This window comes from Sus scrofa, chromosome 5 (assembly GCF_054392235.1).
Source record: "Sus scrofa isolate SSC_HxYL_T2T_F1_AM1 chromosome 5, Sscrofa_HxYL_maternal_Yorkshire_Landrace_v2.0, whole genome shotgun sequence".
Taxonomy (NCBI): domain Eukaryota; kingdom Metazoa; phylum Chordata; class Mammalia; order Artiodactyla; family Suidae; genus Sus; species Sus scrofa.
Genome location: NC_139387.1, coordinates 101,268,805 through 101,295,720, shown reverse-complemented (window position 1 = coordinate 101,295,720; position 26,916 = coordinate 101,268,805). Strand labels below are relative to the sequence as shown.

Below are 26,916 nucleotides of genomic sequence, written 5' to 3'. Positions count from 1 at the left end.
CATAGCAACGCGGGATCTGAGCTGCATGCGAGACCTGTGCCACAGCTTGCAGCAATGCTGGACCCTTAACCCACTGAACAAGGCCAGGGATTGAGCCCACATCCTCACAGATCTATGTCAGGTTCTTAACCCACTGAGCCACAACGGGAACCCCATGAAGAAGTATCATTATGGAGTGAGAGAAACTCAGTGCTACAAAGGGCCTCCAAAGTTAGCTGATTTTTAGTTCCTATCGGAGGATGCGGGGAGGTCACAGACGTCTCTGGAAAGGAGATGAAAGTTATACATCCTCTTCTTTGAAACTCACATAAGGCACACATACGCACAAGTTGAAGTCCCACTGGCAAGAGTTTGAAAGTTAATGCATCCTAGATTAGGAACTAAGGATCATGTCCTAGTTCCTCATTTTCAAAACCGGAAGGTGAATCCCAGAAAGGTACAGGGATTCCTTTGTCCAAGGTCACACAGCTGGACAGTATCAGAGCGGGCATTCAAACACCCCAGGAAGCCTGACCGACTTCTCGATGCTTTTTTGCCCCACAGTTCTTTGAAGAAAAAAGTCACTCATGCTCCCTTGGGAATGAGAGAAATTAATGAGGCCAGGGCTAAGGATGGGGACACAGCTTCTTTTCAAACATGGAAACAGCCCAATACTGCAAATGTCACGACCCAAGCTGTCCTGACACATCTATGCGAATGACTATCACCTGGGATGCTCGTCGGAAACACGAACGTGCCCAACATCCCATCTCCACAAGCTGTGATTCAGGATTTCGGAGGTAGGACCCTGACCGCTATACTTTTAATAAGTACCCTGAGACACTGTGGCTCGCTGGTTCTCAAACAATATTCCACACGTGCTGGCCTGAAGCAGTGGCTCACCAACATGTTTTCATCAAGCTCGATTCTTTGTTCAAGCCACGTCTTCCTTGGAAACTCAGACACACAAGTCAAAACAGGGCAGCGGGCTGGCCTCTTGAAGCCAGTTTAAAAAGCACCATCCTAGAAAATCACAGCACACGTAATGGGACCTAGAGCTGGGCTTCACCACTCTCGGATCTCAGGATTCCTATTGACGAAGTCCTTTGTCTCAACTGTCTTAAATCCCCTTCCAGCTCCAGTGCCCTGTGAGCCCACCAACACCACTGCTCCCATTGCTAGTAACTAATATTTACTTGGCACCTGTTTGGTTCCTAAAACAGGTGCCAAGTAAATATTTAATTAACTCATTTAATCTTTACAATAACACTACGAGGTGTCATAGAGATGACCCTTGAACAACACGGGTTTGAACTCCACGGGTCCACTCATCCCCACGTGTTTTTCAATAGTAAATACGGCAGTACCATGTGATCCACAGTTGGTTGAATCGGGTATAGAGAACCACTGCCACGGAAGAACCTTGTATACGAAGGGCCAACTCTAAGCTGTGAGATGGGTTTTCCACTGCCCAAAGGTGGGCACCCCATCCCCTGTGTTGTTCAAAGGTCAATTAACTGTCAGTCTATTACATTGATGAGGAAACTGAGGCACAGACAGGTTATGTGACAACAACTGTGGTTAAAAAAAATTGCTATTGTACATTCTCTTATGTAATCCATAGCACAAAACTGGGGAGTAAGAACTGAGATTTAGAGAGTAGTTCCTTAGACAAGGTTAAAGAGCAGATCTGTCAGATTCTAAAAATTCACTCTCTTAACCAAAAAATTAGTGCAGGCTGGGTCTCTGCTAATCCATAAAATCTTTTAAATGGCATCCATTTATGGGCAGTTATTGTGGTGTTAGTGCTACGTATTCATATATTCATAGAGATGGCTTATCTCACAAAATAGATTACAAATACTCTAAGACCAGGGATTATTTTATATCTTTCAATTTCCTACTCTATGAAAAATTGGCTGTGCATTAAGTAGGTCTTTATTCAATTAGAAGTGATCTTCTAAGTCCTTTTTTTATTACCTTGATTTTCCCCCAATAATCCCAAGTAAACATATTCATTTTATTTAGATCAACTCTTGAAATTAAAATTTCCCCCTCTGAGTCAAGTTGCTGGAAGGGAGGAGAAAAAAAGACTTTTCTTTTCAGTTTAATGATTTTACATTTGCCCTTGAAGGAGGGAATTATATTTTAGTGCTAATAAGTATCTTCTTCCCAGGCACTTGTTTCTCAATGCTTCTTGCCATTTTTCATTGCATCAGCTGATAGGTCACAGACTGAAAATAAGCAGATGGTTAAAGACAAGAATGGGAAATCTTGGAAAGTGCTTATAATACCTACTTATGCCACTTAAAAATACCGGTTTGACATTAAAGTGGTGCTTATTAAGTAGCATTCCACAAACCCTTAGCAAACAATAAGGACTATCAGTCATTTTTCTTAAATACCATTTTAATCCTGGACATGTTCAGCCTGTGGTCAGATACGCCATCACCTTTCAACCATGAGTTCCTGCCGCATATTTGAAATTTAATCCCTAGGACCTCCGCAGACCTCTCATGTTTGGGCCAGGCCCTCAGGTACACCCGTGGCTTCATGGCTTCACGAGACCTGTAATTTCCCAGGTGTGACCTACATGAAGCCTATTTTGGAGACTTGTATTCATCTCCTATTTATATAAATCTATACAACATAGATAAAACTAGTCATAATAAGAACTGAGATTAAATGAGGGTCACAACACTTGGGTCTCTAAACTTTTGACAGACTAGACCATCTCCAGCCATGGTTCTTAAACCTCCTTTTGGAAATGTCTTAAAAATGCAGATGCCTGAAGCCCTTCCTCAGGCCTGTAGCATCAGTGAGGCACGGACACTCTGGTGTTCACCAACACCACAGGTGACGGATGCTCAGCACAGAAGATTCAATGAACAAACGTTTCACGAGTGCCTCCTACCAAAACTGCATTTTCAATGTACACATTTTCTTTTTAGTAGAGGGTTCCCTGGGTGACAAACTAATCAGCAACTTGAGGAAAAGGATCATGATCTATGTTTTTTTAAAAAGTACTTCCCCCTCCCCCTCATCCCTATATCCGATACCTAGCTGGGCATATCGTAGGCAACTGTTACATTGCTTTGGTCACCAGCCCCTCGAATAAAACATGTTGATACAACTTCACCTCCTGCACCAGAAAATATTTTTAAACCTGGACTTCGGGGGTATCTTTCTAAGGAATCCACATGAATTTGTATCTGTGTGTTTGTATTCTTAATTCTGTCCTGAGATTAAGCCATTAAGAATCACACCATAGCATTAAACTTCTGTTTTGAAGTTTGGCTATGAACCCCAAAGAAAACATATAGACCAGGAAATGTCTATCAAGCTAGGGAAGATAAACATTTCCACAAAAACACTTTTCCTTCTTTCCTACATACTACAACCCCTCATGTCTTTCCTATTCTCACATCACCTCTGTTCTCTAGACATATTCAAATAACTGAGTGCCACTTAGCTTTTTCCAACCAGGAACTTACAAAAATGCTTCTCAAACTTTGCTCATCCCAAAGCACACCATGTAGCTCAAGGGAGCCTATGCAATCACCACTAGCTCATGATCCTTAGGAGGAATGCATTTCAGATAACCCTCTCACTCCCTGCATCTTTTTGTCTTTTTTGCCATTTCTTGGGCCGCTCCCGTGGCACATGGAGGTTCCCAGGCTAGGGGTCTAATCGGAGCTGTAGCCACCGGCCTACGCCAGAGCCACAGCAACGCTGGATCTGAGCTGCGTCTGCAACCTACACCACAGGTCAGGGCAACGCCGGATCCTGAACCGACCGCGCAAGGCCAGGCATCGAACCCGCAACCTCATGGTTCCTAGTCGGATTCGCTAACCACTGAGCCGTGACGGGAACTCTGCTCCCTGCATCTTAAGAGAAGCATTGTATGAAGGTGGCAGGGGCCAAGGGGCACCAGTGAAGATGGTTTCTGCTGAAGGAAGAGCTCCAATGTGACAGAAGTGGGAGAAGAATCTGGTCAACATTTAGACAACTTATGACTCCAACTGTGTTGAAGGAGGTAGCACACACCCACCCACATGTGAAACGGTCTTCATACCACTGGACAGGGGAGAATGACCAGCTCAGATCTCCTTTTGTTAGGCTCGTTAGAGAACAGCAGGAGGGCACGTGGAGGGGAAATAAACCATGTTTAAGAGATAATGAGATTCTCTAGTTCCATCCATGTTGCTGCAAATGGCACAACTTAGAATAGATTTACAAGGAGATCCTGCTGAATAGCATTGAGAACTATGTCTAGATACTCATGTTGCAACAGAAGAAAGGGTGGGGGAAAAAAATGTAATTGTAATGTATACATGTAAGGATAACCTGACCCCCTTGCTGTACAGTGGGAAAATAAAAAAAATATATTAAAAAAAAAAAAAAAAGATAATGAGGAACAAGCTAGTGCTGGCGCATCAGCACACAGAGAACCCTCTGGTGTCCTTCACTGCCTGTAAAGGAGAGGAAAAGACCAGCAAAGAAACAAAGCCACTTCAGTGGTGTGCAACAGGCCAGTGTCACCAACAAGATGCTCCATGACCTTCAATAGCTCCATTCCTGTTCTCTGGAAACCTTTTAGAATAACTCAGTGACTTCTCTCCTGATCTTAGAAAAATATTAATTTGGGGCAAGAAAAAAGGAACTCTTTCTTTCCAAAATTACAAGAAAAAGAGGCACAGCAATTGAAAGTGCTTTTTACTTACCAATTTTGTAACGTCTTTCACATCATCAGTCACACGGTTCCTGCAGATCCCTTGAGTTCTGACGAGAGGATTAAATAGGAGCAGTTGAAGATAAATGCAAGTGATAATCCAAGTCTAAATGAAAACAGAAAAATGCCGGTGACCATCAGTTAAAATCTATAGTCACTCAAACTATTAACAGTCAACACCTTCTGCCTTAGCGTGGGAAGGGAAAGGGGGGAATATACCCCCCCTTTTTTTAATGCCATTGCTTTGCATTCAGTTAGGTGCTGAGCAAACTCTGCTGAACAAATTTTGAAAAAATGCTCAGGTAAAATATGGCTTGGGTTTTTCATTTCAATGACATTATTGTTAGCTTTTGTCAAAAGCTTTCTAAAGGCAATTCCCAATAGCAATTAGGAATGAACTTGTAGCAACATGTAAAGGACTTATCAGTTAAAGTGTTTTTAAAAACTAGGGAACGCATAAAATTCATACCTTAAGGCACCAAAAGAAACTATCTCTACTTAAATGTAGCCTATTTGGCAAGTAGCAGCAAAACCCTGAAAAGCGTTTTAATTCAATTGTCTAATAGTACACCAAGTCAAAGCAAGGGAGAGAGAGATTTAGATCTAGGGCAGAATTTAACCTAATTGGTGAGACATCAAGAGAATCATTGTTTTGCATCACAGCTTTTTAGCCGTTTTAAAAGGAAAAGTATTTTCTTAGTCAGTGGGAACACATTTCTTAAATCCTGGAATGAAGTATTCGCAATTCCCGTAAGTACTCACATATGGACACATCCCTCTCTTAAAAAAAATACTTTCAACCGTGGATTACAGTTACTTTTGCACATGGCTTATTTTTTTTATTACATTCTCTTTTAGCTTTTGAAAATTTTTGGCATCTAATTTTTTTTTTCAGTATCTTTGCAACAGGAACAGCACCTACACTATAAAATACTCTTAATAAATATTTGGTAAAAAACAAGAGTTAAATGCTTCAAATGTAACATCTATTTATTGAGCACATATTATGAGACAGAGACGAAACCAGTCACTAGAGAAACAAAGGCAGTAAGAAACGCTTGAAACGAAGGGGAAGGTAAATAAATAGGTAAATGCATAATACCTGCACCCCAAGATAAATGCTTTGGGAACTCAGAGGAGGAAACAATTAATCAATTAACCTGAAGGCAGAGAACTAACCCCAGAAAAGTGCCAAGAAAAGCCAGAGAAAAATACGACTGTCTTGATTTTGGAGGACAGAGGAGTTTGCAAGAGTTGACAAGGAGGGGATGAGCCCTTCAGGAAAAATAAACAGCATGAGCAAAGGCATGAAGATATGAAGATATTTTAAAATGTGAGGATTCTGTTAGGAGTTAACATACACCTATGGCCTCTTAAAATTACACAGAAGCCCATCTGCACATGGCTAGAAATCGTTCCATTTTATCATGTAACCAGCCCTGATTTAAATATGGAACTAGATTATTATTTTCAATTAATATCTGCAAGCCAAATAGACATTTTGCTGGACCAAGTAACCATTATCATTTACTAAAATTTCTGAGAGTACAGTGCTACTTACATAGGTAACAGTGACTTGTAATCAAAATTAAAACACTTTTATTGTTTCACCATTGCAATCTATGTATTTTAGCAGTAATCTGGCTTATTTTTGTTTAATGCTACTTTGAGCATGGTGGGCTCGCACTCTTCAAAGCACCATCTCCCTTGGACCAAAATGATGACAAATTATATAAATGATTTTGGGGGGGAATTCTTCTTTTCGGACAATCCCAACATATAAAATCTCCTCCAATGACTTAGTATCCCTTCATGTACATAACTGCTTAAACTCAAGCTTTCTTTTATACTGTCATTGCTAAGACCTACCCCAGCAAATGTATTTCTCCAAGAACCTCTTCACGATATGATTAATAGTCCTTCCAAGATCTCTGTAAAAGGCCAGTCTCAGTAGTAACCACATTCATATTGTAGGCTCTAAGAAATACAGAGGCTGACAGGGAGCGGGGAGGGGGCACTGGATGAAGGCGGTTAAAACGTACACACTGCCTCATAAGTTCCTAGTACTTATCATAAGATAGATAATACACCTAGAGATGTAATGCGCAATATGATGAATACAATTAACACTGCTGTACGTTGCATGAAAGTTGTTAAGAGTCAATCTTAGGAGTTATCACAAGGAAAAAAATTTTTTTCTCTTTAACTTTGTATCTATTTGAAAGGACAGGTAGTCAGTAAACTTAATGTGGTCGTCACTACATGGTTTATGTAAGGCAAATCTTTATGCTGTATACCTTAAGACAGGGTATATCTCAATTACATCTCAGTAAGACTAGACAAAAAAACAAAAGACATATAAGGGCAGAAATTCTATTGCCTTCTCTATACCACAGCTTACTCCTGACAGTGAAGAAATACTACACCACCATTTGTTCACCAATTCATGCACTCAGCAAATATTTATTAACCACCAAGTGCTAATGAGTGCCAGGCATTCCTCTGGATTGTTCTAGATATTTGGGATACATTAGAAGAAAGAAAGAAAGAAAGAAAGAGAGAAAGCGAGAAAGAGAGAGAGAAAGAAAAAGAGAGAGAAAGAGAGAGAGAAAGAAAGAAAGAGAGAGAAAGAGAGAGAAAGAAAGAGAGGAAGAAAGAGAGGAAGAAAGAAAGAAAGAAAGAAAGAAAAAAAGAAAGAAAGAAAGAAAGAAAGAAAGAAAGAGAAAGAAAGAAGGAAGGAAGGAGAGAGAAGGAAAGAAGGAAAGAAAGAAGGAAGGAAGGAGAGAGAAGGAAAGAAGGAAAGAAAGAAGGAAGGAAGGAGAGAGAAGGAAAGAAGGAAAGAAAGAAGGAATGAAGGAAGGAAAAAAAGAAGGAAAGAGAAAGAATGAAGTGGAGAGAAGGAGAGTAGGAAAGAGAGAAAGGAAGGAAGGGAGGCAGAAATCCCTGCCTTTGTGAAGCTGACCTCCTAGTGAGGGAAGGCAGACCATAACCAGTGAATATGGTAAATAACTAGATTATATAGTATGTCGAACATTGTGCCGTGAAAAAAGAAAATTTTGATCATGGTAAAGGGTTCTGGGATTGTAACACCTGCTCTGCTAGCAGCATGGTCTCAGGCTCATGTGGACCATCACACTCATGAGGCATCGAAGGTCTGACCCAGCACCGAGTGTGTTATTGGGCTTTAAGAAAAGACACCAGAGAGATGACAAAGGCATGCCCATACCAGCAGAGCAGAGCTCAGGACTCCCCAGCAGCCTCTAGTGCCCACGTATTGCTACACCCTTGGGGGGGGGTGTATGACACATGATGTTGGGTGGGCAGGACCACTCCTCGTGCTTGCACCTTGCTAACTGAGTAGTCCCTTCAAGGAGATGCCATCTGTCATCACAACTACCACCCTTCAGTACCAGTCTCAACACTAAACTGCATTCTGATGACGTTTCTGCTGCTTAGAAACTTCAGCAGAATTCTACTGGGTGAAGGATACAAATACGCCTATCGATTGCTTGAGTTTTTGTTGCAATGAGGATGAGAGAGAGGTCCAATCCCCAGGCATCCCTGAGTCTAGGAAAAAAGGCCACAGAACCAGCTGTTAACTCCTCCATCTCTGTAATACATGTGGAAACAGCTTGAAGTATTAAACAGAATGACACTTGGTGGGGCCTCAATGGGAAGACAATTTCTATTAAAGATGAGATGGAGCTAAGGGAGATATCCAGGCAGATGTCCATGGGAGAGTATTGCAGAGAGAGAAGCTAGTGCAAAAGCCTTAAGGTCTTTTCTCTTATTGTTGTTTTACATCAAATCTTTCAAGTTTTATTATTATAAAAGCAATATACTAGCGTTACCAAACATTTGGATAATAAAGAAAAACCCGACCTGGAATGTCACTTCCCCGACAATTTTAGAAAGTCTATCTTTCTACGCTTTCATTATAAAAAATGAATTCTCTTTATGAAGGGTCTTACACCTCTACCTCTACTTACACTTTTATTGTGAGTGAAAAGGAATTCACTGCAGGATTTTGAGGAAAGGAAAATATGACATATTTTCAATTAAAAAAAAGACTATTTAGTAATTTCACACAAAACTGAACATTCTCTTACTGTATGATGCAGCATTCGGGCTCTTTGGTTCTACCCAAAGGAACTGAAAATATGTGTCCATACCAAAGCCTGCACACCAATTTTTATAGCGGTGTATTCAAATAATGCCAAAACTTGGAAGCAGTAAGATGTCCTTCAGCAGGTGAATAGATACATAACTGTGGTCTATCTGGGCAGTGGACCTCTTCTCAGCACTAAAAAGAAATGAGCCATGAAGCCATAAAGGACATGGGAAATGAGTGCATATTAGTAAGGGAAAAACCCTATCTCAAAAGGCTATATACTCTGAGTCTGACTACTTTGATATTCTAGAAAAGGCAAAACTATGGAAACAGGAAAATAATCAGCAGTTGCCAGGGTTTTGAGCAGGAGGGATGAAGACTGAGCAGTAAAAGTACTGTGATAAAATAATTGTGAATACATATAATTATACATTTGTCTAAACTTATAGACTGCAAAACACTGAGAGTAAACCCTCCTGTAGACTATGGGCTTTGGGTGATTAAGACGTGTCAGGGTGGGTTCATCAGCTGTAACAAAGCTACCACCCTGGTGAGGGACTGCTGGTAATGGGGGAGGCCATGCTTGAGGGGCCAAAGGGCAAAGGGGAAATCTCAATTTTCCTCAAATTCCATAAATCAATGAGTATGCATTTCTTTAGTACTGAAGGGGGAAAAGATAGACTTTCTAAAATCGTTAGGGTAGTGACATTCCAAATAGGTTTTTTCTTTATTATCCAAGTGTTTGGTAATGATAATATACTACTTTATTACTTTTATAATTAAAATGAGTATCTTAAAAGATTCTATTTTTAAAACTTCTCTAAAAATATAAATCCCTCCCCCCCCAAAAAAAAAATCACTTTGATTTCTGCGGTGAGAACAGACTTCAGGGTAACAACAGGTAGAAACAGAGGGACCAGTTAGGAGCTATTGTGATAATTCAAGCAAGAAGGGGTTGCAGTGGTCCTTAGATTCCAGTGCCTCCTGAAGATGGAGCCCATGGGGTTTCCTGAGAGTTGAAGTGCTGCTTTGGGAGAGAGAGAGTCAAAGGACCACTCCAAGGATTCTGGTGTGAGCAGGTGGAAGGACAGTGTTGCCATCAACTTAGAGGGGGAAGGCTAAAGGACAGAGAAAGTTGGGGGGTGGATTAGGAATTAAATTTGGGGTGTGCTAAATTTGAAGTGTACTGGAGATACCCTACCTATGAAACTAGGTCAGGATATTTCAATCTGTACTGAGAAGGGAAGTGGGGGTTAGATATATGAGTGTGATAGCCTTTGATATATAAATGGAATTTTAAGCAAAAGAGTGGATGAGACCATCAAGGGAGGGAGTACAAACAGAAAAAAGAACAAAGAACTGGATCCACCAGTTCTCTAATGTTGAGAGGTCTGGCAAAAGATTTAGAACACACCAAGGGTCTGATAAAGAAGCCACTGGAGGAGGAGAAAGCCAACTTTAAAAAAAGGAAAAAAAAAAAAAAAAAAAAGAGTACCTTAAGGGGAAGGTCAAAGTATGTCAAATACTCCTAATAAGTCAACTAAGATGAGAATTGAGAATTGACCACTGGATTTAGCAGCAGAGTCACTGGTGACAGTAACAAGAGCATTTTTACTGACACAGTTATAGGAAAGTCCAGTCAGGAGTCGGTTTAAGAGAACATGAGAGGTGAGTAATTGGGAACAGTGCATACAGACAGCTTATTTATTTATTTGTCTTATTAGGGCCACACCCACAGCATATGGAAGTTCCCAGGCTTGTGGTCAAATCAGAGCTGTAGCTGCCAGCCTGTACCACAGCCACAGCAATGCCAGATCCAAGCCACATCTGCGACCTATGCCACAGGTCATGGCAATGCCAGATCCTTAACCCACTGAGCAAGGCCAAGGATCGAACCTGTGTCCTCAATGATACTGGTCAGGTTCATTACTGCTGAGTCTCAAAAGGAACTCCTAGATGGCTCTTCTAAAGAAGTGTCTTTCAAAGGAAAAGAAAGAAAGAAAGAAAGAAAGAAAGAAAGAAAGAAAGAAAGAAAGAAAGAAAGAAAGAAAGAAAGAAAAGAAAGAAAGAAAGAAAGAAAGACAGACAAAGTGAGGTGGTACTTTGCAAGGGATGAAGCTGGGTGGTGGTAGGGGGAGTTTTCATCGTAAAAGGGCAGACATGCCAGGAGGCCCCTGTGTCTATGGGGATGACCCGGGAAGAGATGCAGTTGGCCCTGTGGTTCAGAAGAGAGAAAACTGCTTGATCGATGTCCTTGAGAAGACAGGAAGGGGTGAGATCCAGCTCTCAAGTAGGGGGCCTAGCTTTCAAAAGAGCAGGTGCTGTAGTTCCTCAGTACCATTAGGCAGGATGTCTGAATGTGTGTGCAAGTGCTGACGCTCTCTCAACAACACAGTGGATAAAGCTTCCACTTACTGAACATCTACTATGGACCAAACATGTTGTCTATCTTATGACCACAAAATGTAAGGTTCATCTAAACTAAGTTGGAAGATGAAGAAACTGAGAGAGAGATCTGGTGACTTCTAAGTGGTAAGAGCAGGATGAAAACCCAGGTCTGTCCAGTTCTAAACCCTGACTGTTTCCCCACGTCATACTGTAGAATGCTCCCACAATGCTGTTTGGTCACTGCTGAGGACTCTGACAGCATCTCAATAATGTTTCAAATAACACACACATAGGCACTAGCTTCATAACTCTAAGCCAAAGTTGAGTCTTCTACATTTTTCAGAATTGTTAATTTTCATCATGTTTACATATGCTCTTTGATAGTTTAAAAATATCCGTTTGAGGCCATCATTAATAAATCCACAAATAACAAGTGCTGGAGGGGCTGTGGAGAAAAGGGAACCCTCCTGCACTATTGGTGGGAATGTAAACTGGTACAGCCACTATGGAGAACAGTTTGGAGATACCTTAGAAATCTATACATAGAACTTCCATATGACCCTGCAATCCCACTCTTGGGCATCTATCCGGACAAAGCTCTACTTAAAAGAGACATGTGCACCCGCATGTTCATTGCAGCACTATTCACAATAGCCAGGACATGGAAACAACCCAAATGTCCATCGACAGATGATTGGATTCGGAAGGGGTGGTATATATACACAATGGAATACTACTCAGCCATAAAAAAGGATGACATAATGCCATTTGCAGCAACATGGATGGAACTAGAGAATCTCATCCTGAGTGAAATGAGCCAGAAAGACAAAGACAAATACCATATGATATCACTTATAACTGGAATCTAATATCTAGCACAAATGAACATCTCCTCAGAAAAGAAAATCATGGACTTGGAGAAGAGACTTGTGGCTGCCTGATGGGAGGGGGAGGGAGCGGGAGGGATCGGGAGCTTGGGCTTATCAGACACAACTTAGAATAGATTTACAAGGAGATCCTGCTGAATAGCATTGAGAACTTTGTCTAGATACTCATGTTGCAACAGAAGAAAGGGTGGGGGAAAAACTGTAATTGCAATGTATACATGTAAGGATAACCTGACCCCCTTGCTGTACAGTGGGAAAAATAAAAAAAATTATTAAAAAAAAATATCCGTTTGAGACAGACTTTTATAATAATTGCAAAACAATTTCACCAGGGCAGGAATTTTTATAGCAATCATATCTAAACATCTGTAAAGTTGGTTTTGCTCCATTTGTTAGAATCTATGTGGTCAGGGTTCAACTTAAATCTGTAAATACATTCAAATATCCCTGAGAAACTTTTATTTCATGAAGCACTTTAAGTTATTAAGAAAACTGAGGCTGTAACTTAATTTCACATTTAGAGTGGACCTGTGAGCAATGCAGGGGTTTTACCTATATAATTTATAGTCAGCTTTCCCTGTCCCTGGTTCCTCAACATCTGGGGATTCGACCAGCCCGGGACCATGCAGTACTGCGGTATTTACCCCTGAAAAATATCCACATGTAAGTGGACCTTCAAGGTTCAAACTCATGTTGTTCAAGGGTCAAGCACTTCGCTATTGGTAAGGAGTATCCACCTTTCATGAAATTGAGTCATTCACTCAGGCATAACTAAAACTGAGTTATGGAGGAGCAGTCAAGGGAGAAATGTGCTAAGTCTGCATGGCGGTAGTTATACCTCCCTATTAGTATTCTCGGGAGAGGGCTGAAATGTGGGGCTTACTTTATATGGAAAAGTATTTTTTTCCATATTATTCTATACAGAAATTTTTCTAATGTATAGTACACACACTTCCCTGATTTCCTAAACAGTGGCGAGAAACATTAAACTTTGCTTTTCTTGGATGACTCAGATTCATCAAATAAAGGGAAGACGCAGTGAAAGAAGCCAGACACAGAAAGACAAATACCCTATGATCTCACTTAAATGTGCAATCAAAAAAAAAAAAAGTATTACTCATGGAAACAAAGAATAGAAAGATGGTTACCGGAGGTGGGAAGGTGGGGGAGGAAAATGGGGAGCTACTGATTAAAGTGTACAGGCTTTTCAGTTATAAGACACGTACTAAAGCCCTAATGTACAGCATGGTGCCTACAGCAAATTATCCTGTATTGTTGACTTGAACTTTCCGAAGAGAGCAGATAGCAAGTGTTCTCGCCACACACGCAGAAGGGTAATGTGGATAATTTGATTATGTTCATCATTTCACAATGTGTCCACATTGCAAAACACCCCATTGTCCACCTTATACGATTCCTGTCAGTCACACCTCAGTTAAACTGAAGGGCAAGGCATTTTGGTTGTGTACTTGTCACTGCTCTCCTAGGAAGAGCTCCAAATTACTGTACTTCTCACAAGGACTCTTTTTTTTTTTTTAATTTTACTTTAGGCGCTTTCTTCATTGACCTCTTTCTCCCATATCATTAGATCATTATCTGCAACACACTTTCACTGTTCACATGCCCATCCCTAGCCTTGTGTAGTCTCAATGGCAAACACAGCAGGTGGCCCTGGGGGGCTGCTTATGGCCGGCCGATTAATAGCAAAAATATGGCCACATCCTAATTCTTGGAATTTGTGAAAATACTGCCCTTATCTGGCAAAATGGACTCTGCAGATGTGAGTGAGTCTAGGACCTTGCAATGGAGACATGATCCGAGATTCTCTGAGCTCAGTCTAAGCTCAGAGAAATGGAGAACCTTTGCCAACTCTGGTCAGAGAGATGCAATGATGGAAGATGGGTCAGAAAGAAGTGACTTAAAGACTTTGACTCACCCTTGCTGGCATTAAAGATGGAGCGAAGAGGCCAGGAGTCAAGGCATGTTAGTGGCTTTTAGAAGCTGAAGGAGGGCAAGCAGACAAGAGTCTCCCTCAGAGACTTCATAATGACACGCGGTCTCACCAACACCTTGCTTTTTTTAGTTCAGCAAGCTCCATTTTGGACTTCTGCATTTCTAACCTGAACAGAACCCATCTGTATTGTTTTAGGTCCCTAAGTTGGTGGTAATTTGTTTCAGCAGCAATTGAAAAATAAATCAGAGCTCAATAAATCTCTTTTTTTTTTTTTTTTTTTTTGATGAATGAATGGTGTAGCACGTAATGCTCAAGCTGCTCCTGGTAAGGAAAATATACTGCCTGCCAGCATTCTGCACCCCCACAGCCGGCTTTAACAGAGCAGCTCAGCTTTTTTTCTATTTGTTCATGCTTCTGGATAAGATGTTGTCAGAACAAAGGTTGCCAAGGGCAAGAAAAGAAAAAGAAAAAAAGAAAAAAGAGCTCATGCTTTTGAAAACTGGTAGTGCGATGGCAGGGTTCAGAAGATGGATCCAGGAAACCTCTGAGCCCCTCATGTTGTAACCTCAAAAAAGCCAGTGAATCCTTCGAGCGTCTGTTTACCCATCTCTAAAATGAGAATTGTTTTTGCCTCACCCATTCATGAAGTGGTGGTGAGAATCAAATGAAAACTTTTCAAACTACAGGTGCTCTGCAATTATTTGTTGTGCGGCTTATAGGTTTCGATTGTCTAGGAAACCAAGGAAACCAGCGCTTCAATGAATAAAACAGTCTGGGAAAGGACTTTATAGAGTCAATCTTGCATGAACAAAGAGTCAGACTTTCAGTACATGGCTATTTTGATGCTCTGGCCTTTTTCCATTTATTTCTTCATTCTTAACTCTGTTGAGAGTAGCTTCAGTGAGAAGACAACTGACTTCCAATTAAGAGAGGTGCGCCAATACAGAGACAAAATATTTATCTTCATCTCTCTCTTCCTCGTTCTGTAACTTCTGGAAACTCCAACAAGGGTATGCGGGTGCCTGAATGTGTGGGTGTGTGTGCACATACCCACACCCTATTGGAGATAGAAAGCTGAGGCACAATGTCCCTGGGTTTGTGACTTCTGCTCTAAAATGTATCTTTTCCATTTGAGTAATCATCTCACTGCTTTTTCTGTAACACTCTCTGTTTCTGCATATGACATTTTTTCTTTGGCTACTTTGTTTTAGCATCGTACAACTTTTCTCTCTAGGTCACGCTCGTTGTGTGATAACCTCTCCTTTTATGATAACCTTTCATTGCACAGACACATGAAACTAATTTCATTGTCAGCAGTCCTAGATTTTTTTATTTAGAGGCATGCGTCAAAAGTGTCCCCCACATACTCCCTATGACACACAGGATTCCAATAACCCTTTCATTTCTAAGAGTTGCCTTCACCTTATTTCCATGCTGGAAAAAAAAAAAATCAGAAATCTGTAAGTCCTCGTAGAGCCAAAACATCCAGTAGAAACCGTCCTGGTAGAAGGAAGTAAGAGCGACTGAAATTTACAATTGTGTATGACAGATAGAGTAGATCTCTTGCTGGGAGGAGGTTTTAACAGGGGCAGAGAGTATTCAAAGGGAACTTTAAAAAAGAAAATTTACAGGAAAATGAGACTGGAGACACTCAAGGCTAAGGTCTTACCTAAATCTCATTGCTGTTGAGAACCAGTCTCCAGAGACCCCAGAGGAATAGTCACCCATTCATCCATTGTTCCTTAGTATAACAGCCTTCCTTACAATAAAAAGCCACATGCCAGAAAAAGGAGCTCCAAAGCCCCCCAAAGCATATTATTTACTTGATCTGAACATGTGTTATGACACAGAAGTCAGGTTGCAGACTCCTTTCCTTTAGTAGAAATTAACATGCACGCAGCCCAAGAACATCAGGGGGACACATGCTGTTGGAGAAACCAGAAGATTCCAATCTTCTAAACTTGAAAAAAAAAAAATTAAAAGAACAAAATACTTTTCTATGCATGTGAGAATCGATTTTAAAAGACGCCTGGCCAGCATCCACCTTACAGACTTCTCAAAGCCAAAAAGGTAAGTGGGGTGTCTGTGAAACTCGTTTTCTTTATGCACAGAACTACCAAATGGTATTAGGACGGCCCCGAACAAAACAGCAGCTGCTGCCAAAAACAACATTCATCTTCTCCCTAATCTCACATGCCAGCTAGCAAAGCAGGCAGTTCCCTTGTAGCCCAAATGCGCTTTGGAAGAGAGCCAACTGGCTCAGCTACCCAGAGCCAGGAAAGCAGGTTACCAATATACAGGTAGAGTAACTAGTCCTGAGTTCAGGTTTTCTGAGGACATATGAACCCGATCCTCCACAAGTGATACTCCTGACCTAAATTAACCACAGATTTTCAGTCAGTGAATAACCACTCCATTCTAGATTTTTTTTTGGATTCTAGACTTCCTTTGGATTTTTTATGGTTCAAAAAGATTCTACCATTTCACAGTATAAAGAAAACACCTCATCATCCTACACTGATTCAGATTCTTCTCTAGTGACTGTCCAGTAATTGCAAAGGGGCAAAGGAAACAGCAGATGGGTTGTCTTTTCTGCTGGTTCAGGAAAGTAGATGCTAACAGGCCAGGAGAGTGAAACTCACATCAGGTCAAAGTCCAAGAGGTGCCACTAAAATCCTCTAATTTCTCCTTGCAGATCTTTTTGGGAAGTAAAATATTTTCCAATATGGGCACGTGTGCGCTGGTAACAAAATCTGAACATTCTAAAAGGGAGGTGCTTAATATTACAAAGGCGGACAATGGCTTTAACGTACAAGGAGAATGCAAGAAGGTCAAGGTATTCAGTCTATGGGGAAAAGGGGGGAGGGGGAGTCACCCCATGAGAGTTAGTCCTTACTCTACGAGTAAATGCCTTTTAAGGGGAGCAATGACTCACACTTATGGACACCTACTAAGGATCATACACAGGACAGCGTGCAGATACTACGTCACAGGACCCTCCATCACCCAGGGAGGTCATTATTACCCCATTTTACAGGGAGAAAAACACAATGCAATGAGATTAACTGACTGGTCTGTGGCCACTCTGCAGTAAATCCCAGCGTGAACAGACTTTAAACCAATACCTACACTACTCTAGAAAGAAAAACGCTGGGCCAGTCCGATAATAAAAACTGACTTCATTTCTATCTAATAAACAATTAAATTGTATTTAAAATGCCTAGGCTGTGGAAGGCATAAGGTCTCTCTAACCACGTCAGTTTCTAATTGAAACGACAATGTCAAATTATGACTAGGCTGGGTAAACAAGTAGTGCAGGTACATCAGGTTATACTTGATAAAAAAAAAAAAAATCCATAGCTAGAGGGAGAGGAGAGCTCAAAAATGAAGTGATAAGTTATTCCTTCTTGATAAAAAACAAAATTGAGTGCTTTTATATTTCTAAGAATTACTTACTTATTCAAAAGACGCATAGGGACCACGTGATAAGTACAGAAGGTAAAGAAACAGAAGATACCATCATGGCCTCAGGAAGCTCTAGTTCCTGGCAAACACAGCAGGGTGAGAGAGCTTACAAGAGGCGAAGGGCCCAGAAGAACAGCTGAACCTGACTGTGGGGATGGGGAGTGGGGAGAGTGAGGGAGGGGCTCCGAAAGAGCTTCTGGGAGAAGATGACATCTTTTTTCAAAGGTGGGTGGAAGGTAGCCAGGTCAAAGGAGCTGGGGCGAAGACCCCTAACAGAAGTAAAGGAGTGGGTGCCCACAGAAGAGAGGGAACGAGGCATCTTCACAGACCTTCATGTTTATGACATGAATGAAAAAATGAGTTTCAAGGAATAAGCAACAACAAACGAGGCTAGAAGATAAGCAGAGGCCCTCCCAATTTTGCTAACTGATTTGGATTTTATCTTAAATGCATTGGGGAGCTGCTGAAGAGTTTTAGGCAGGGGAGGATCAAGATCTGATTTATTTTTGCAAAGTTTAATGGCCATCAGAATGAAGGAAAGATGGGGTGGGAAGGCTGGCAACAAGCCTGGGGGCAAGAGGTCAGTGTGAAGGTCAGTGGAGTCATCTGGAGGCCACATGAGGAGGGACTTAACTAGCAAAAGGCAGTGGGAGTGGAGAGAAACAGACACGGTCATGCGGATGTGGAAGCAGGAAAGAAGAATCTGGGAGACTGACAGAAGGGAGGTGGGGTTTATAAGGGGAGTCACACATGTCTTCCAGGGTCCAGTCTGGGTGACCGAGGCAGAAGTGGTGCTACGCCTTGAGCCAGGCTATGTCGAAGTGGCCGCTGGAGATTGGAAGTGATCACCGGAACCCCTGGAGAACACTGTCATGTAAGAAGAAGAACCATCTGCAGAGGCGACGAGAGAGAATGAGAAGCCATCCATGTGGGAGGCAAATCAGCTGATCTGGGGGTACTGCGGCCAACAGAAAAGAAAGGTAAAAAGGGGAGAGTGTGACTGATAAAACAAGCACTAAGAGATGTCAACCTGACGGTTGTTTCAGAGTACCTAATGGAGCCAGCCTTGGAGTGAGGCCAAGGCCGATGGACCACGGAGGTCAATGAGAGTGAGGGAATTTCAAGGGCTTACGAAAACAGAGAGTGTGTGACATCTGGAAGGCCTAAAAGCTTAACTTTAGTCCTGGTTGATGAGAAGAGGAAAAGGATGGGGGCCAAAATGACCAATGAAGCCTTCTTCTTCCTTAAATGGACTGTGCATGGGGGACTCGGCTGGGGTTAATGAGAATCAGGTAAGCTCAGAGACTTTGCCCCTATGTGAAAATACCTACAAAGGACTTCTACTTGAGGCTAGAACCTAGGGTCTAAGGGCTCGAGTTTTACTATTATTTTTAATAGAGACATATATCATAAAGTAAGAGTTTGTGCCAGCAGTATAGATTATTTCATTGGAAAGAATGGTACTATATAGGTCATTAGCTATTCATAAATGTAAGTCTTCAGCAACTATATAAAAGCAGAGCGAAAGATTCCCCATCAAGAGTATAACCCACTGCAATTGACAGAGATGCTAGTTGATGGCTAATTCTAATCAATGTTATAAGGAAGATGTGTAACAAACCAAATGGGTCTAGAAGACTGGTGGATGCTAGTTCAATGTTGAACCTAGCCTTACATATCTGTTACCATTATTTTTGATATGTTTAGTTAAAAAATAAGAGCGGCAGGCCCTCAACATTGGCAAGAATAAGAATATCTCTCTCACACACACACACACACACACACACACACACACAAAAGTAACAGCTCTGAAATCCACATATCCAAATTCAGCACGTCATATAGCCAAATTCGGCACTTCCTGGGCACTGATTCTTTTGTCATGGCTTTGTTTACTATTATGCCAATTAGTTGCTTTTAAAATTGAATCATGATGTGCCATCTAAGGGTTGTCACTTTCCGACAACTGCTACAAAAACCTAAATCCTAATTTATATTCTTCCAACTATCTAACTCACTTTTGAAATTGTGATGACCTGTAAATTATAGTTTCTACACATCATTAAAATCTGTACAACTTTTTGAACTCCAAACAAATGAGATGGGACAATGAGTGCAGTAGGCTCTCACTGCTATTTGAGCCCAGGCACTGAATTTGGACTGAATGCCTGAACTTCCTAGAACTTCTTGTGTTTTTTCCCCTGTGGCTGTAATTAAATATGCTCAGATGTCTTGTCAGATCACCCACTGGGAGTCTGACAAGTTTAGCCTCACAGGTCCTTTCAATTTTTAAGAAGACTCAATCTGAGGAAGCAGCTCAGGAAATCTCCAACAAAGTCTTTTTTCTTCCCATCTGGGTTTCTGACTACAAATAAATGAAATCTTTATACTCTGCTGTTACTGCTTCCAAATATCATCAAAACCAGCAGGTCAAAGGCATGAGCTCAAAGAACATGCACAATCTTGATCGTTTTCTCCATCGCATCAGATGACAAGCCAGATTTGCAAAGGTCACTGCAAGAACTTTCCTGATTATGCAATGTATTCTGGACACACCAAGTGCCTCTGGCCGAAGTGAATAAACTGTTGAAATATCCTTGCCTTTCAAGGAAGTGCCCCATCTGAAATGAGGGGAGTTGCTGTCTTACCTTTAGATCAAAGTATAATCATCTGGGGTGGGAGGAGAGGGTATTTATTTAGAGTACAGATTTCTGGGCATCACGTGGATTCCAAATTTCTGAAGGTCCATCTCAGGAATGAGTACTTTTAACAAGATTCTTAGGTACACTCTCAAGTCTGAGACATGCCATTTTAGGCTCTGCTGGTTCAGGGGTAGCATTAGAGGAAACAAAAATTGTCTGAAAAGGTATACAAGGTTGCATTTGGTTCAAGAGCTACATATTAGCTACTCCTGATTTAGAAGAATCTGAAAAGAGCTCAATGTAGTAAGTGGAGAGCATACTGTGAATTGATTCTTAATTCCCAGTCCTGCTCTCTCTGAGCATGTTCTGTACCTCAGTGGCTGCACAATTAGCATCCCCATGTCTCTGACACCTCTGCAACAAGCTACAGCTGCAGATACAACTTGAGTTTCATCAGTCAGGAACAACTCTGCAAGATTTGAAGGGGAAGACGGTTAGATGAATGCTGGGCGTGCGTTTTGCTGGGTGGTCGTAGGGGCAGCAAGCCCCTGCCATCAGCAACAGTCCCGGCTATACAGCATTGGCCGTAGATGCTTTACACGTGGCCTTGAACTTGACTGGGTTCTGAGAGCTAAGACTGTTCTGAAATCTTAAACTGCTCTTCTAGCCCTTCCAGTGGTTTATAAGCTATCAAATGCACTTTAGTATCTTCTTTTCTGTTTAAAAGAGCTAGAGTGGATTATGTTGTCTGTAACTAAACCTTAAACAATTCTAGGAGAGAAAAAAAATCCAAGTTACTAAGCATTTATTTCTCATTGAGGTTAGTCTAAACTTACCCTATGTTTTTCCATCAGTATTTCAAAATTCAAATTGTGAATAGAGGTCTTTTTAAAAAATTTTAAGAAGGCAGTTTTTGATTGGCAATCCAAGAAAATGTTAATGCAATTCTACTACCTGAAGCCCAGCAAAGCATCTGCCTTTGACATGCCCAGGACATGTTCCTCTGGTAACAATACATGTCAACTGCAGGTTCTTTGCTTATGAAAGAGATGAGATGATGTTTAGAAAAGAAGAACATCAGCAAAGCAGGCTGTGGGTTCAAATCCCGGTTCTGAAACGTACATGCTGCAACCTTGACCAAATGATGGAACCTCTCTGAGCCTCTGTTTTTCTCAAGGTGATAACATTTCCTTGGATTTTTGCAAAGATTAATAAATAAGACAATGCTATCAAGTACCCACAAGAGAACTGGTACTAAATAGATCACGACATGACTGTTAATGCTATACCCGCATACCTTGGAGCTATTGTGGGTTCAGTTCTAAACCACCACAGTGAAGTGACTATTGCAATAAAGCAAGTGAGTCACACTAATATTCTGGTTTCCCAGTGCATGTAATAGTTATATTTACACTTACCATAGTCTCTGAAGTGTGCAATAGCATGATGTCTAAAACAATGCACTTATCTTAATTACAACATATTTTATTGCTAAAAAATGCTGACCATCACCTGAGCCTTCAGCAAGTTGTAATAGTTGTTTCAAAGATCACTGATCACAGATCCCCATAACAAATAATGAACAATTTGAAATACAGCAGAAATATATAACACAGAGAGAATGAGCAAATGCTGTTGGAAAAGTGGTGCCGACAGACTTTCTTGAGGTAGCGTGGCCATAAATCTTTGTGGGGTTTGTGGGTGGGTGGGGGGGGGAGAATGGGGGGAATGCAGTATCTAGGATGGGGGGGAATGCAGTACCTGGGAAGTACAATAAAACAAGGCATGCCCACAGTTATTTTATCATGACTGCTAATTTTTTTTTAATGTTGACCTTAAAATTAAAAGCTATACTAACAGTGGATATGTCACAACCCCATTTATGTTCTGTCACTGCCATAAATTAAAGATCAGCACAGCAAGGGGATAAAAAGAGATTGTGAAGCTGACCCCTGGGCCTGGATTCGGGATCAGCTCTCCCAAAGCAGGCAGGCTCATCTCTACCTGGAGCAAAAGGGAGGCTGAATTGTTTGGGCAAAGGGTGAATGTTAACCTGAACAGCAGGGTTTCAAAAGTCAGCTTTAGCTTAGGTAATAATCCCAGACAGTTTTAGAAAACAGTGTGTTTACTCACGCACAGAGAATGCGGTATAGCGTGGGGGCTGAGAGGCCGTGCTTAGATGCAGGCTGCTCTAGTTTTAATCTCTATTCTGCCACCGACTGGCCTTGGGGCCTTTGGGAAGTTATTTTATTCTTCTGTGCTCCAGTTTCCTTACCTGTAACACGGGCCTAAGAATAGAACTTAGTTCACAAGCTCCTTGAGGATTCGAAAAAATTACATATATTCACACTTGGTATCTCGTATCTGACAACGAGCTCACCCTCATAACTGTCCACTGTGTTATTACGACTGTTGTCTTTTCAAACACACCCTTGACAGGGATCTCCATTCAATGTCATTTTCAGACCTGACGTCTGGTGGTTCGAGTCCCAGCTCTGGGCACCATCCTTGATTCTTTCCATTCGCCCTCTTACCATCTGCGGCCTGTCAAATCCTATTAGTTCCCTGGCAAAAGAAATCTTGAAACTTTTCACTTCCCTCCCTGTGGTCTTGTACCACCGCAACCTGCACCGAGCTCCATCACTCCTGCCTAGAAGACTGTAAGGAGCCTTTAAATTGCCTTTTTTGGAGTTCCCGTCGTGGCGCAGTGGTTAATGAATCCGACTAGGAACCATGAGGTTGCGGGTTCGATCCCTGCCCTTGCTCAGTGGGTTAACGATCCAGCGTTGCCGAGCTGTGGTGTAGGTTGCAGACGCGGCTCGGATCCCGCGTTGCTGTGGCTCTGGCTTAGGCCAGTGGCTACAGCTCCAATTCGACCCCTAGCCTGGGAACCTCCATATGCCGCGGGAGTGGCCCAAGAAATAGCAACAACAACAAAAGACAAAAATAAATAAATAAATTGCCTTTTTTGATTTCATACTTGCTTCTCACAATAGTGTGGTCTTCTGGAAAGACAAACAGCACCACCTGGTTAAAAACCTCTGACTGCCCTGCTGTACATGTGCGATAAAATGCACACTTCTGCCTCTGGTCTACAAGGCTCTGTTTAACGTACACTTGCCCACCTCCGTGCTTATCCTTTTTTTTTTTTTTTTTTGGCTTTTTAGGGCTTCATCTGCAGCAGCAGCATATAGATGTTCCCAGGCTCGGGGTCAAATCAGAGCTGCGGCTGCCGGTCTACACCACAGCCACGTTGGATCAGAGCTCACAGTATAGCTCATGGCAATGCTGGGTCCTTAACCCATGACCAAGGCCAGGATCGAACCCACGTCCTCATGGATACTAGTTAGGTTTGTTACCACTGAGCCACAATGGGAACTCCTCCATGCTCATTCTTACCCTTTCCTCTGTCCTCACTATACTCCAGCCACACCGACCTCCTTTCTGTTCCTGAAACACGGGGAATGGGTTCCTGCCTTAAGCCCTTTGCACCAACTGTTATAAGCTTTCTTCCTCTTGGACTCTCAAAGGGGAAACTCTTTCTGATGATCCAGGACTCATCTCAGGCATCACCTTCAAGGAGAAGCCTTCCCAGCACTCTCAGATCAATTTCCACTCAAGCACTCAATCAGAAATGATGAGAAACTGTCTTGCCTCCTCAGTTCGTTCGCTCTTACCATCTATTCCTTCTGACAAGCATGTAAATGGGAGTGAGGATGAGGATTCTGTTACTGTTAATTCTTATCTCTAGTACCTTGACCTGCTAGTCACTCACAGGACATGCTCCTTCACAGCTGTGCATGGCCAACTGTCACTAAAATCTGCAGAAAAATTCTCTCGTATAGCACTGACCACAGTCATAGCAATCTCTAACCTGTTTGAATAAACTCAGGGGGGAAACAGGGCACAAAGTCAGGCTAGTGTGAGATTCAGTCCTTAGTAGATAGGGTCCATATTCACGAAATGGAATTGCAACATTACTCATCAGATTCGCTTGTTATCTGCCTCCTGCACTTGAGTTTCAGCACCATAAGGCTGTTTTGTCCAGAATGGGTAGAGCAATGCCATGTTCAGAGAAGTCTCTGATGAACATTTTTAGAATGAATGAAGGATAAACAGGAGAGTTTTGCTCACCCATTGGTCATAAACTCTTGCCATCCTTCGCACTCTTAGGTCTATCACTGTTAAACCCTAATGATGCCAAGAGTGAGTAACGTTGCAACATTCTCTTCACTACCCCAAATGTGACAATAGCTATGTTCTTTTCAGTTTGAACTCTTAACTGTTTCCTTCATACCTTGAAATACTTCTCTAGCTCCATGAACATGGAAAATAAAGATATAAAACCAAGAGCAGACTGTAAGCCCCATGAAGAGCAGGAACAACTTAACTGCTTTTCTTACTAATGTAGCTCTCAACTCTCCCACTGTGCTTTGTTTGTAGTAAATGATAAATAAACTATTTTTAATGAACAACCAGAGGAAAATGCCTTTCCTGACAGATGCAGCCAAAGTGTGGTAATAATCCAAAGTACTAACCTGCCTGTAAAATCCCCAGATTCCCTTTCTAAAGGAACTAGATGAGTACAATGTGTAGTTACTTTCCCTTATTGACCCAACAGGGGCATATTAGGAAAAATAAAAGAACAAAAACATGGAGCTGGAATGCAGATACCTTCCTATACTAAATTCCGTGGACGCCTCTGAGGTCTACAATTCTGTGCTTTGTTTAGAATTCCATCAAATATGCATCTATAAATTTCTCCCTGTATCCCCAGTGAGCTGCAATCCATCAAAACCTCTAAAGCAGCCATTCATAAAAAAATTATTCATGGTGATTCTGCACTGGAAACACATGCAGGGAATAGATTTCACTAGGGAGCAGGCAAGTTCAGAAGTGATGACAAAGGTTAAGCTTTTAAATGCTAATCTTATCTCTTCTCAAAGCACTGGTTGACTTATCTGTCATCCCTACCAAAGCAGGCAAAAAAAAAAAAAAAACAAAACACCAAAACCCTCACAGACCTAAATTATTTTTTCATGTCATCCAGACCTACTTTGACTAAAGAATAAAATTGACTCCCTTTTCTTCATAGTAACATGGCATAATATCACTGCTCTCTTTTCCTAGGACTTGTTTGCAAGAAACAGAAAGTTGCATGCCACACAACTCAAGAGTGCGCTGGAATGACACTTCCTCTGCACCCCTCCCCCCAAAAAAATAGGCTTTAGTATTGCATTTTCTTGCTAATCATCATGACTAAGTGGCAAGATTTTTTACTCTGATTTTTCACCACCATGCCACGGAGTTGGGCTTAGCACTCTCTGTGACAGCCCTATGGAGGAAGAGACCCCACATTCCGTAGAGAAAAATGTAGGGCAGAAATAAAAGGCTCACCACGTATCAGCATGTGAGGGGTGGCATCACATTTCTTTCTACAATTTTTTTTTTTAAAAGGTGCTGAGTCAATGTAAAAACTAAAAGTAAATGTACGTACATACACTACTTTGTGTTCTGAAATCCTTCTTCAAAGATGAGTTGGGAAGGTGATCAATTAAGCTTCCTTGGTAAAAAAGAAAAAAAATATGGAAAATGTCCTTTAAACCTTCAAGTCCTAATGCTGAATAATGCTGGAGTGGGGGAAGGGAGGAACAGTCTCCGTGGATCAGAAAAGAAGGTAGGCGAGCCTTTGGGCTTCTTTCACAGCAGCTGCTTTGCTGAGCACTCCAAAGAGGACGGAGGAATAAATGTAAACAAGGAGACTGCTTGGAGAGCAAATAGATTCTTTCACTATGTAGGAGCAAAAGGAATCTACTTCCTCGGGAATGAAGACAGGGCCATGCATCCAGCTAAATGAAATTTAAAAGACACGCTTCAGCTGCTGTACAAGTCAAGTGCCAAGTCTGCACTCGCCATTCTGCACATCTACTTCATGGTTTGATTTTTGAATGTTACATCTCCTTCTCATGGATGGTCCTTTTTGGAGCTTTTGTTTGTAAATTGAGACAGGAGGTAGATGCTGCTCTTTGTAATGCAGTGATTATTTAAGACCTGACAAGTTTTATGGGTTCCAGTTAACCTTTCAGTTCCATGCCCCAAACCAAGCAGGTTACCTGATTCAAAAAAAAAAAAAAAAGCAAAATAGGCCATGCTACAAGGTTGCATAACTTGAAAAACTTCAGCACTTGTGAAAATTTTGCATCGTGAATTTTTTTAAAGTACACAGGCTCTATACAATATTACTTCAGGGAATTTTATTGTAAAGCAGTAGTATTATGGCCTTAGGTTATTAAGACGGTGGCTTCTAATCACAGCTGAAATTTGAAAACATCACTTGTAAATCCATCTCCAACTTTCTTCCTCCAAATTTAAATACATCTTTGATCTGGAGTACTGAAATACCATTTTTGCTAAATGCCTTCACCGCAAATTAAGCCCATAAATACCATGTAAGTTTAATGATCTAAAATTCTCATACTGACTACGGTCTCATATCTCATTTCTTTCAACACTTTCTTGATAGAGATTATACACATCAGTGTCTAAACCTACACAACATCTTTCCTTGTCTATTGCACTGGCTAACCATTAACCAACACAAACTGTGGAGAGAAAATATGAAAGGAAGCTTCTTGAACATGGGTGAGCTGGGAGGAGGAATTTGTTTACTGTCCTTATAATAGTCTTATTCATTAGTATGTATCAAGAAACACATCCTATCTAGGGAAAGGAAAAGATGGCAGCAATAGTAACACCAA

At 41.4% G+C, this 26,916-nt stretch overlaps 1 protein-coding gene across 3 annotated transcripts in view; it reads right to left on the bottom strand.

Annotated features, from left to right (window-relative positions):
- KITLG (KIT ligand) overlaps positions 1–26,916 on the bottom strand; it is a 92,829-nt gene that overhangs the window by 51,086 nt on the left and 14,827 nt on the right. For all 3 annotated transcript variants that reach the window (XM_021091141.2, XM_021091142.2, NM_214269.2), the window contains exon 2: positions 4,704–4,817. In XM_021091141.2, coding sequence (XP_020946800.1) covers positions 4,704–4,817 — 114 coding nt within the window. The remainder of the gene's footprint in view (positions 1–4,703; positions 4,818–26,916) is intronic.